This window comes from Neomonachus schauinslandi, chromosome 3 (genome assembly GCF_002201575.2).
Source record: "Neomonachus schauinslandi chromosome 3, ASM220157v2, whole genome shotgun sequence".
NCBI classification, from domain to species: Eukaryota; Metazoa; Chordata; class Mammalia; order Carnivora; family Phocidae; genus Neomonachus; species Neomonachus schauinslandi.
This window is the reverse complement of record NC_058405.1, coordinates 12,714,503-12,727,013: the sequence shown is the minus strand read 5'-3', so window position 1 is coordinate 12,727,013 and position 12,511 is coordinate 12,714,503. Positions and strand designations below refer to the sequence as shown.

At 45.4% G+C, this 12,511-nt stretch overlaps 1 protein-coding gene across 1 annotated transcript in view; it reads left to right on the top strand.

Annotated features, from left to right (window-relative positions):
* Positions 1-12,511, top strand: part of FARP1 (FERM, ARH/RhoGEF and pleckstrin domain protein 1) — a 263,709-nt gene that overhangs the window by 204,540 nt on the left and 46,658 nt on the right. Inside the window, exons 10-13 of the mRNA XM_021696032.2 lie at positions 1,269-1,432; positions 1,931-1,999; positions 4,228-4,303; positions 5,443-5,686. Coding sequence (XP_021551707.1) covers positions 1,269-1,432; positions 1,931-1,999; positions 4,228-4,303; positions 5,443-5,686 — 553 coding nt within the window. The remainder of the gene's footprint in view (positions 1-1,268; positions 1,433-1,930; positions 2,000-4,227; positions 4,304-5,442; positions 5,687-12,511) is intronic.

The following is a 12,511-nucleotide window of genomic DNA, read 5'->3' as shown; positions in this document are numbered from 1 at the left end:
GTTCCTGCAGAACCCCTAAAGATGTCGCTCACCCCAGGACGGGGTCAGGGAAGAAAGAGCATCTTCTTCCCCTGCCGGAGATGGGCAGTGGAGGACATGGATGATAGATTTCTGATGTCCCCAACCAGAACTTGGAGTGTTATTCCCCCCCCCCGTGGAAAAAAAAAGATGATAAATGGCCATCTCTAGGCTTATCGTTCAGCTACAGAGTGGATTAAATCAGCTTTTATGGCCTGACCCAGGAAGCAGCCACCCATTATAAGTTGTTTTCTATGGGAAAATGCTTTTTGAGTTCCAAAAGGTTACTTACAAATACAGAATTATGGCATGCTTGTTTGTAAGTTGGGACTGCCCAGAACTGTGAGATCCCTCAAAATAGTTGGAATTGCTGGGAACATTGAAGACTGTGGTAAGTCCTGTTTATAGAATACGGCCACTTACATTGAGAACGTTGAGGCTGGGAATAGAAAATGACAGTATCCGCTTTCCAGACTCAAAGGACATGATTTTTTCAGCCTTGAGTGATACTTCTGTGCTCCAGAAAAAAAATGTTCATTTCCTGTGTGGTCCCTGGGGCCACCTGGAGGCTTGAGCCATATGTGGCTCGACAGAGAAAAGATCTAAGACCAATATGCAAAGTGGGCATGAACCTTCAGGGAGAAAATAGAATGAAGAAGTGTGTTTCAGTTATTTTTAAGGGGGCAAAAAAGGGATTTTTTTTTTTTTAAAGATTTTATTTATTCATTTGAGACACAGATAGAGAGAGCATGAGCAGGGGGAGAGGCAGAGGGAGAGGGAGAAGCAGGCTCCCCGCTGAGCCAGGAGCCTGATGTGGGGCTCGATCCCAGGACCCTGGGATCATGACCTGAGCCGAAGGCAGACGCTTAACCATCTGAACCACCCAGGCGCCCCAAAAAAGGGATTTCGGTGCTTGGATTTTTTTTTTTTTTAAAGAAGGAAATGTAAGCCGCATACACAAAATTTGTTTATGAATTTTGTCAAAAGAAATGTTAGGACTTCTGCTAAGTATTCCTGTTTTCTTTAATTCCTCTAAGGAATTCTGTGGGGGGAAAATGGTTGAATGATGACTTTATTTTGTCATTAGGAACAGCTGTATTTTATTAAACATGGTCTTGCTATATAATAAAATACACAATTGAAATTTTATTGGACATACTTGTTTTCTGTCCCTTTTATCATTTTTCAACCCAGTGTCCACGGGTAATGGAAAAAAAAAAAAAACCCACAGTGGTTTTTTCTCTTTTTAGAGCTCGTACCAGGATACCTTGGAATTTCTCATGGCCAGTCGGGATTTTTGCAAGTCCTTCTGGAAAATCTGTGTTGAACATCATGCCTTTTTTAGACTTTTTGAAGAGCCCAAACCAAAGCCAAAGCCCGTTCTCTTTAGCCGAGGGTCATCATTTCGGTTCAGGTAAGGATTTCCTTCCACACCTCTGTTTGCCATGGGAACATTCCCGAGACTTGCCTTTATTCTAATTCAGAAAGGATTTCCTTTCTCTGTAGAAGCAAGTGTTAACCTTTGGTGTAGCCTCCTGGAATGCCGCATAGACTTGCACATCATTGGTTCACTTTCTCACTCCTTCTTTCAACAAACATTTGAGTGTCTTCCACATGTCAAATCCTACTCTAGGCCTTGGGGATGCACAGTGAACAGAATTATCCCTGCCTCCTCGAAGCATACGGACTCTCAGGATGGTTGCTTAATAAGCAAACAGAATTATTAAGGGGTGTTATCACTGGAACGCTGTTATTTAGAAGGGAAATACCAAGAGATGAAATGGGCACATACAGTGTCTCTCAGAGGTTGTCTCTCCCGGTGATGGAAGGAGGGGAAGGAAAGATAGGGTGTCATGTGTTTAAATAAGAATGCCTTGCTGCCTTCTCTTCCCTCTCATCCTCTTCCTTCTAGCGGTCGGACTCAGAAGCAGGTTCTTGACTATGTGAAAGAAGGAGGACATAAGAAAGTGCAGTTTGAAAGGTAAGGGAAACTTTGATGCCACTTCTGATTTGACAGTCATTCTCTCCAGGTGACAGTGCATTCCTGCTCAGTCTCTCTTCACCCAGGCCTGGTGAGTTACCGAATGAGTGCTTCATAGTGCCCCCGGGCCAGTGTGGTGTAGACAGAAACATCTGAGCGCTGGGGCGCTTCCTCAAGGGTGAGGTGAGATGTGAATGGGCCTTGGAGGGCCAAGTGAGGAAGAAGAGGAAGCCAGCTGAGAGCGGGATGGAAGAGGAGCAGGAGATTGTGGTGGGGATAAAACACTCTAGAAACTGCCTCTTCCAGGAGTCCTTAAGTATTTTGGGATTTGAATAGAGAGTATTTCTATAAACTTTTAATGAAATACAGCTTGGATGAGAAGCAGCAGGATTTAGAGCTGTCGTTAGCGAATGCTTATAGCCCTTGCTAGGTTCCACGCACTTTGCATATATTAACTCACAGAGTCTTCAAGCCAGCTCCATGAGGTCAGTGCGCTCCTAGTCCCCTTTTTCTTTTTTTTAAGATTTTATTCATTTATTTTAGAGAGTGCAAGGTGGCAGGGGGAGAGGGAGAGAAGCAGACTCCCCGCTGAGGGCGGAGCCCGATCCCAGGTCCCCAAGACCATGACCTGAGTGGAAATCAGGAGTCAGATGCCTAACCGACTGAGCCCCCTAGGCACCTCTCTCCTATTCCCTTTTTAAAGATGGAAACACCGCAGCTCAAAGAGATTGTGTTACTAGCCCACGTCACAGAGCTGGCAAGTGGCCCCCTGCCCGGAGCATGGCTCTGCTGCCCCAAGAGGGGAGAAGCAGAGAATCCAGGGTAAGATAAAAGGGTAAACGGCACACGTGATGATGCACTATGGGCTGTTTAGTGCATGTGGATTTCTTTTTCTTTGTTTTTAAAGATTTTATTTATTTGACAGAGAGAGAGACAGCCAGAGAGGGAACACAAGCAGGGGGAGTGGGAGAGGGAGAAGCAGGCTTCCCGCAGAGCAGGGAGCCCGATGCGGGGCTTGATCCCAGGACCCTGGGACCATGACCTGAGCCGAAGGCAGACGCTTAACGACTGAGCCACCTAGGCGCCCCTGGATTTCTTTTTAACATTTTTCTTTTTTACATTTTAATCCATCTTAAAGTATGGAGAACACAGCAAACATCCACATTTCTTTCTATTCCTGGGTTTTTTCCCCTTTTTGTTTTTTTCCCCTTTTTGTGTGTAACTACTGTTGTGACAGATGTAGCTACATCCCCCCCCCCCCCCAACAACCCTTCTCCCCTTCAGAGGCGACAACCATCAGCTTTGTGTTACTCCTGTTACACACATTTATGCATCTAAAAAGATTTCTCTGCGGTGTGCTGTTTCATTTGTTTAACTACTAGCGCATTGTACCTAATTCTGCATCTTGCTTTTTAAGCCCTCCCCTGATCTGGGGCTCTGTATTGGCGTTTTAGGGTATTGTGAAAGTACTACATTTTATTTATCTGATTCTCTGTTGACAAACATTCGGGGTGCTCGGTGCTTTGTTTTACTTTCGCCGAAACCTGATGCTGTGACCGTCCTGTGTATTTGGAGTATTTTGAAGAAAAGCTGAATGTACATTAGTATTTGATCTCTCTGTATTTATACAGTTTTATCGTCTGGTAGCTGAAAAGTTTCTAATGCTTGTTCATGGAGGAAGAGGAGGGCACCGGCAGACTAAGGAAGGGAAAAGATAAAGGAGATGTTCTAGTGGCATTAAATCCAGTTCCTTCTGCTGAGACTGTAAATTCATTAATGGGGGCAGGCCTTCCCTGAACTCAACACTGTGAAAGAGTTAGCTGATTAGTGGTCATTGCCTCTATTACAGAACTGATCTAGAAAATCATTACCCAAAATACATGAATTGATAATATTGTCAGACCAGAACTTGCACTTCAGGACATCCTTGGGCCCAGCCGACTCTCCCTCCCATTGACCTTTCTAGGACTAGAAAAGTAGTGAACAGTGGCTGGGGTTCCTTGAACCTGAGCAGGGGATTGCTGGGAATTTTTTCAGAGTTTAACCCCTGAACCCTACAAGTATTAGGAAAAGAATGACTCCCTTTTCATGGGGCATCCATACACATTACTTTAGGTGCCTTCATATTGAAGAAGGGCATAAGGCTGTTGCTATTTTTCATTTAAAACAACAACAACAAGAAAAAAACCCAGCTTATCTAACTGGCTATCTTATGTGATTTCTCCCAGGAAGCACAGCAAGATTCAGTCCATCAGAAGCCTGGCTACACAGCCTACAGAGCCGAATTCAGAAGTGCCAAAACAAGTCAGTAATGCTGATCAACTATTGTAACTGGGGGGGTTTTTTGTTTTGTTTCACCAAACTTCCTCTGTTAAGTACTATGTTTCATAGTATGTTCCTGAGTTATTTGCCCTTCACCTTTGGGGTTTCTTTTTGTAGAGAAGAGTATAGTTGTGTGCCCTGGCTTTGAGCAGACGCAGGCTCTGTGCACCCCAGCCTGGACTCAGCGTGCCCTGGAGTGGGTCCTTTTTCAGCTGACTTCCTGTCTTCCATCCCATGCTTTTGCCACAGAGAAGTTTGCTCTGTTGGCCTGAACTCAGCTTAGGAGTGGAACCACCCACAGGAGCCAGTAGAGCAGAGCCCACCCTCCAGCTAAATGGGTGTGGTTGTATGAAGACACTGGGACCTCCTTTGTACCTGCTGGGTGTAGCTCCCATTCGGGGCCAAGGTCAGAACCCTTTGTTGGTACCAGACTGGGTGGTGAGTTCCCAGGACTCCTGTTACAGGGCAGTGACCACAATTGGCAACAAGAGACATTATCACTCTTGCCCTGAGGATGGTGAAAACTCATTTTCTCTGGAATTGGCCTCTGGATGTGTTTTCCGGGTTTTCTCTATAAGAGAATGCCAACTTTGTCGGGGAAGAACATGAAGATTTCCTTTATGCATCTAAAAAGAGTGCCTAATCTGGCTGTTCTTCTCTTAGAAGTATAAACAAAGTTTTTGTCATTTGTCTGAAATCCATGTCAACTTGCCTTTGGGGGCCGGGGTCCCACCATGTGTTTTCTTCCTCTCCCCGCTCACCCTTTCTTGGGAAGCCCCCTGTGGGTTGCAAGGATTCTCTTGTTCCACGGAAACTTTGGAAACCCAGTGTGAGCCCAGGGGCCCTAAAGAGCAGACAGGCAGTGGCCCACTCGTGCTGCAGGAGACCCTGCATCATCGGCATCCACACGCGGAGAGAACTTTCTGGATGCTGACCATATTCACTCGGGAGCGCCTGCTCATGGGCGATGTTTTGTTTGAGCAGCGTGGAGGGCAGCCTTACTTGGCAGTCCTTCCGGCTGCTTGAAGCTTAAGGGGTGTTACTAAATTAGCCTCTGACCTCGCCCTCCCCGCTTTCAGCCCCCGTGTAACCCTCCCCCTCTCTCGCCCCGCCCCGCGCAGGCGCAGCAGAGTGCCGGCCTTCCCGCCGGAGAAGGCCCGGAGCCCGCCGGCGGCCAGGGCGGCCAGCAGGGAGAGGAGCCCGGCGTCTTGGCCGAAGAGCCGCGCCAGAGCCCCGCGCTGCCCCAGAGCCCCGCGGGCGGCGGGAAGGCGGACGGAGCCGCGCGGGCGCCGGCCGACGAAGAGGAGGAGGCCGTTCAGGATAGGACCCAGCAGAGTAAAGCTCAGCCCCCGCAGCCGAGCACAGGTCCAGCATCCAGGGCTGCCAGAGGCAGCAGCACTTCCATTCCTTTCATTGACTGCAGTGACGTAGATAGTGAATCCGACCTGCTCAGGGAGCAAGCGTCCCAGTCACAGTCCCAAACAAATGACAATTATGAGGGTGATTTGACCAGTGGGGTTTACCTGCTCTCCAGGGATGAGAGGCAGACCGAGGCTAGGCGCAGGGCTTCCCCTCCCTCTGTGAAATCCTCCCGGCCTCCTTCCAGAGAGTTCCTTGATGATGATTCCGCAGACCTAACTTTTGATATGAGTGGGAGCCCCCGACTCCCAAGACACAGCTCCCTGATAGACGAGCTGTTCAGGGGCTCAGACGGCCACAGTACCCCGGCCACCCCACTGTCTCCTGTTAGCAGACAGTCGAGTCCAAATATGAGTTGGGACAGGACCGGGTCTCAAGGCTATGTCTCGGAAAACGGGCATGACCCGAGAGAGGAAAGTGTGGGAGAAGATCCTCTCCCAAGGCAGGGTCCTCATTACGAAAACTCTTCGTTCGTCTTACAAAGGCCATACTTACGGAATCTCCCCAATAGATACAACAAGTCAGAGACAGACCCACTCATCCTTAGCCAGGTAGCGTCAACCCCAGAGGCATTGGGTGGGCTTGATGGCCACGAAAAGGGAGGACTGACCAGCCAGGCTGCTTCAGGAGGTAGAATGCTGGCTAATGGTGCACCTCTCGTGGGTCCCACCTCAAAGACCCCTGCCATGCGGTCAGCATGTGCCGGGGGCATGGCGGACCAGCGGGCACCCCTGCATTTGACCGAGGGCTCCACCAGCAGCGGGACTGAATCCAGTGATTCAGACTCTGAAATGGGGACCCCTCTGAGCCAGCCACTCACGTTTGGCAACCCAGCAGTGCTGGGCTCCCCTTCCATGCTCAGAAGTCAGAAGTACTTGGGTGGCCTGCACATGAGTGAGGAGGAAGAGGAGAATGAGTAGGAGGGCCAGGCTTCAAGTATTGGGAACCTGGAGTCATGAGTCCAGGCTTCCAGTGGAGCTGATCTGTCCTAGTGACCAAACGTTAATCAACGTTTGCTAGAGGAAGTTTTGGACAGCCGTGTTTGGATAGGGTATGCCTGACTCTAAAATCTTTAAGAAAAAGGAAATTTCACACAGTGGGCTTGCTTTCCAAAAAAAAAGAGGTGGACAAGATAAACAGTAAGACATGATGACAAGTTACCAGGAGCTTGTTTATCTTTCTGATTAAGGCAAGGAAGAAATACGTTTTTATGAACCTGATCATATGTATAGGGTGTTGTATTTATGTGGAAATCTTGTGTGTATTGAGTTTGTGTGCAGATCACGCTCCTATTGATTGAGTGTTTAGACTGAAGTATCATTGAGATCCCAGGAACGGTGTTGGTTTTACTTTTTCCCCCTTCTTTAAGAGGAGGTGCTGCTTTTCGGAGCTTCATAAAGTGAGGGATTGATATAATTCAAGACCGTTTGTAAGTTGATTGCTGGTTGAGATTAAGTGTTGGTGAAATCTTTGTCAAGAATAATGAACATTTTAATAGGGAGAATAGTCTTTCTTTTTTCCAGACTTTATATGAAATGATGTAAAGGATGTCAGGTAGAATTAGTTTATAAGGGATTGCTGGTTTGGTTGGGATTTGTATCAGTCGGTCAAATTGTTAGCTGTGTTTTAAGAAGCTATAACTCTGGCTGTCAGAATATCTAATTGAAACACAGAAATGCTATTGAGTGATGATGCAGGGGAAAGTCAGACCTCGTTATAGACACTGTTATTACCAGGCTGGCAAACTAAAGGCCTGCCTTTGAGTCATGTGCAGCAGAGAGAAGGACCGTTTCCCAGTACTGCTGCTCCTTGGCTGGTTATTATGTACATTCTTAATGTTCACACTTGGGTGAACAGTGTCTTCTCTTGGGAACAGTGACTTCTAGAAGTTTCTATGTGCAGGAAAAAAGTGTATGTAGTGAGAGGTTTGATTTCTTTTTAAATCTTGACCACCTCTGTCAGTGCCTTTCACTCAGCATTCCTGCATCTTAGATCAAAGAGCCTGGTTTTAACTTGCTTGTTTCTCAGCCCCAGCTGCACAAGGGAATCACCTGGGACATTTTAAACATCAGTGATGCCTAGGCTCTGACCCCAGACATTTTTATCTCATTGGTCTGGGGTGCCACTTGGGTTCCCCAGATGGTTCTGCTGGGCAGTCAGGGTCACTCCTCACCCTGACACAGTTGCCTTCTAGAATCTGGTGGAATATGTTGAAACTGATAGGTAAATTTCTGGCTTGCTTGCAGAGTAAGGAAAGCATCACCAATGAAATACTTTGATTAATTAATGCCTGTTATTTGGTATTTTGCAGTCTGTAATACTTTTTTTAAAAAGATGAATTGTAGAATCAAATTTTTAGATCCTAAGTAACTACCAGATTATCGAAAAGAATTTTAACAATGATATATTCCTGGCGTGCCACCATGCCAGCTGCCTTACTAAACTCATCCGGGTGGCATGATGACAAGGGAAGAGCTACACATGCTTAGGAAGCAGGGTAGAATTTGGCAGCCGTATATAACAAATAGACATATTAACTGACCTCGTGGCTCACAAATGATTATCTGTCCACATGAATGTTGACAAGTTGGTTTTGAAGATGCTGAAAACGTAATCCATTTTTATACAGACCTTTTTTTGTTTGTTTTCCTAATCATTTGATTCAGTGCATGATTGATGAATCAAACTGATTATTGGATAGTTTGAAAGATGTTCATTGAAGTAGTCTCGCTTTAGATTTATATATTTAACAGTCACAGAACTTTAAAACTAGAAGGGATCTTAGAGATTATCTAGGGGAAACCTTCATTTTGTGGATGACAGACCTTGTTCTGTTGAAGTCGAGAGACTTCACATAGTCCTACAACTACTGCATGACGAAGCTAAACTAGAACCTTGGCCTCTAGCCCTTCAGCTCTGGTCTGTGTGACCTCTTGGTGCAGTAGGACCTTTTTGATTCAATACTTTAATTTTGGAGAATCTTGTTCAGATTAATAATTAAAATCAGATGTGGAGACCAGGGATCATGTAGACTTAGGCAGTTACAGTCCGAAATACATAGGAAGAACTGCTTTTTCTGTTGTGGGGTTTTTGCACTTATAATGTGTTTTTGCGTATTCTGTTTTGGACTTAGAAAAAGATGTTGATTTGCTGTATAAAAATTTAGTCAAATGTGAGTTAAGCAGAGTCACATTTGGAATCCTGTGGTTTATTTGTGAAGGTGATTTGTTCAAATGAGTTTTCTTTTTACCTCTAATTACACAGCAGCCTGATGATGAAGTATGAATGAGCAGTGGGTATTAACTTACCCAGCATACAATGTGAATCAGCAAATGTAAACCTCCAAAGCAAAACATGCTCCAGTAATTATTTTGTTTTGCTTTTTTGCTTAAAGGAGTGATTTTGTTTGTTTTTATCTGAAGTGTTTTAAAAACAGCTGATCAGTGGTAGTGTACTCAGTTCTATATTGACAGACGTTCCCCTTTTAGGGTTGCTCATCAAGTTTTTCTCTGGTTGGTTTTGTACCAGCCCAAGCGACTCAGTTTCTGCTTCTGGGCCAGTATTTATGAAAGCAGCAATCCTGATGTGATTAATGGTGCTTAACGGAGAAGGGGTATGGTTTGTTCAAAAGCCACATAGCCTAAAGTGCTGAGAATATTCACTGATTGCCTCTGGGGGAGCTTGCTCTGCACTAATAAAGATTCTAAGCATGGGTCGGGAAGTACATTTAAGCATTCCCTCACTGTGCAGAGGTCAGGGAAAGCCCACACCCTCCCACCTTCTGCTTTTTGGGCGCCTCTGGTTCCCTAGGTCTTTACGTGGCCTCTGGAGCCTCACGGTGTGGCAGAGAAGGACATGCGTGTGCACAAAGTTGAACCAAGGGTGCAGCAAGACCAACAGTGGGGTTGGGTGTGAATAGGTGACCTGTGGATTCATTCCAGTTTCCAAAGGGTTTCCCAAGACCTGTCTGTCTGTTTTTCTAAGACAATAGCTAGTGCAGAGGGCTTCTGAATCAATAAGGAGCCCAGGTCTTTAGGTAATAGCTGCTCTATGAAATAGGATACCTTAAGGCCTTGGATAGAAGACATACCATCTATGGAAACACATCTTCCAGCCACTAGCCCTCCTCCAGGGCCCCCTTGCATCCATATCTTTTGTGAGATGGTATTTCAAAGTATGCACACTGTAACCCCTTTTGTGGTTGATTTTTTTTGTTGCTATTTTTCAGGACAAAATAAAATGCAAGAAATTCTTTTAGCATGAAGAAATGCATTTAATGAGTTCCGGAACTTATAGTGAACTGTTCCAGGTCCTTTGACAGGCATCTGTATGCCATTGACGATATTTTATTAGACAGGCATTTAATTAAAGGAGGTCTGTGGGCCAGATTCTTCCCCACATATGTGACTCATATTTGGGGATTTCTCACAGACTTAGCTCCAAATTGTGCCACGTGGCCCACACTTGAAATGTGAATAATTCTGATTTTATTCTGAAGAACTTCTTTGAAGATTCAATCCCAGCGATACTTAAAAAAGCCAGGCCCACAAAACTAAAATACAGCCTGAGCCTCTTGAAATTTGCACCAGGTATACAAAGTCCAGTCTGTCCTCTATTGAATCAGAAACTCAGCCTGCATATTAGCATTGGAATCCCTTTGATTGTGTTGTGAAGCAGTACCTAAAAGAAGGAAAAATTAATGAGATTAAACTGTCATTTTAAATTTTGTTAAAACTTGTGCATATGCGTACAGCATCCTTTTTCGTATCTTAATGATCAGTGTTCACATGCTTTCCATCGACTTCTTCCACTTAAAATATTATTCCATATTCAGCACGAAATGAGTTTGGTGCAGTTGTTGTCATGAGTCAATGATTGGCCCAGCGTTAAATTAAGAAATTTGGGGACCCTCTTCATCATTGGGCTTATTTTGAGTTTATTCTATTTTAATCACTCTTTGCCTTGGCCCTTATGCTTATTAGCAAGAATTTAGAGAGACCTCAGAATTGCATTCCTAAGAAAGGCTCTGTTTCCTGGATCTTCTCTCTCAGAGGCTGTAAGCCTTCCTTCTCTGATAGTTCTGAGTATAGTCACTCTGAGGCTGGCTGGCCTTCCTCTGATTTCATGGGATGAGTCTATTGCTGCAGATTTTATAAATCACACTGCAACAGAATCTTTCTCTACCATTGCTGCGATAGAGAGTAAGTCTCTTCTTGAACCTGAAAGGAGTTGAATGTTTCAGAATAATCCACCGCTGGTGGCTCTCTGATGAGTTTTACACTCAGCCACATTCACCACATCCATGAGAGCATATGGAAGGAGAAGCACTTGTCATAAACTTTGAGAGCAGTAAGTGGTGAACAAACAGGACTCTGGAGACAGGACAGGCTTTACTGGTGCTGCTTTTTCCTCGTTAGTTTCATTCCATCTGTTTCAAAACAGTCTAGTTGAGTGAAAGGATACCTGGCGGTGGGGTCTAAAGTGTATGCTGGTGCATACCTCTAACACCACTCACTGGTTTTTAAAATGAAGCCATTGACTTTTAGATCAAAATAAGCATGCCACTTAATGTAGCCGTTCTCTTCTTATTTAAAAAAAATAAAAGAAAACCCACCAACTCCATGATTTGGTGTTATGTTGTAGGTATCTTGTTGCCTCTTGCTTAGAGCTGTCATTGAAGGGCTACTTACTGTTTCTTCGAATAACCTAGAGATTTCCAAGTAGTCCTCCTACAAATACAAATGCTCATTTGTATGCCATACCTATGTTTGGGAGGGTGGTGGGTGGAGTCTTGTTTTGACCAAAAAGAAAAAAAGAAATGGTACATTATTCCAAAAAATATAAGTGACACTTGTAGCACGAGGAACTTTTTCTTCTCTTCCAGTGAAAGCAATTCAACATCCCCTGGTGGGAGCTGGGGAAGAAGTGAGAAAAATCTTTTCCTGAAAGCTTTCAGAATCAAGTAGACCGTTTTGTTCAGGATCATTTCAGTGTAGACTGACTGCAGACCCCTCAGCTTCGCCTGGAGACAGCCTTCGGCATCTCTTCGGCTTCTGGTGCCGCTCCCTGGGGAAGGCAGCTCCTCTGTGTCTTTGCATGGGTTCTAGATCAGGTTACTCTGGGATGTCTTGGGGTGGCTTTATATCTGAAAGCAGGGAAGATTAAAAATCAGCTGTTGACATGGGACATCTGATCTACATGTGTAGCTGAGAGCCGGTTTAAAGGGTTCACTGTAAGCCTGGTGCTGTTAATGCCATCCCGGGGAGGGCACTGGAAGGTACTCGGGCTTGCTGCTGGCCCAGGGGCAGCGGTCGCAGAACTGAAGGGAAATGGCACAAACCAGGGGCGCTAAGGACAGAGTAAGGACCGTGTGTGCACCTGTAGTAAAAAGCATCGAACAGTTATTGACTCATTCTACTTTTGGGTAAGAGGTGGAGGTGGTAGTGGGACAGGGAGTCTGCAGGCAGGGTTGTCCTGCTCTCTGACGAATTTGGCTTGTTAACCGGCTCTCACGTAGGAAACAGGAGCAGGTTCATTTTGGAGCTGGCAGTGATGTGACTGGTGTGTCGTTACTCATGGTCACGCTTTCTGGCTCATGATACTAGGCTAACAGCCCCTTTTCCCCGGGCCTCAGAAGTTCCTTTGTAGGAAATAATTCATCGCACTGCCTGCAGCCATGTACAGAAAAACCAAAGATAGGCCTTCTTTAGTGAAGACCACATACCTGCTGCTCTGTCCACACGCAACTCCGTGCCCGATGGATCCTCACGC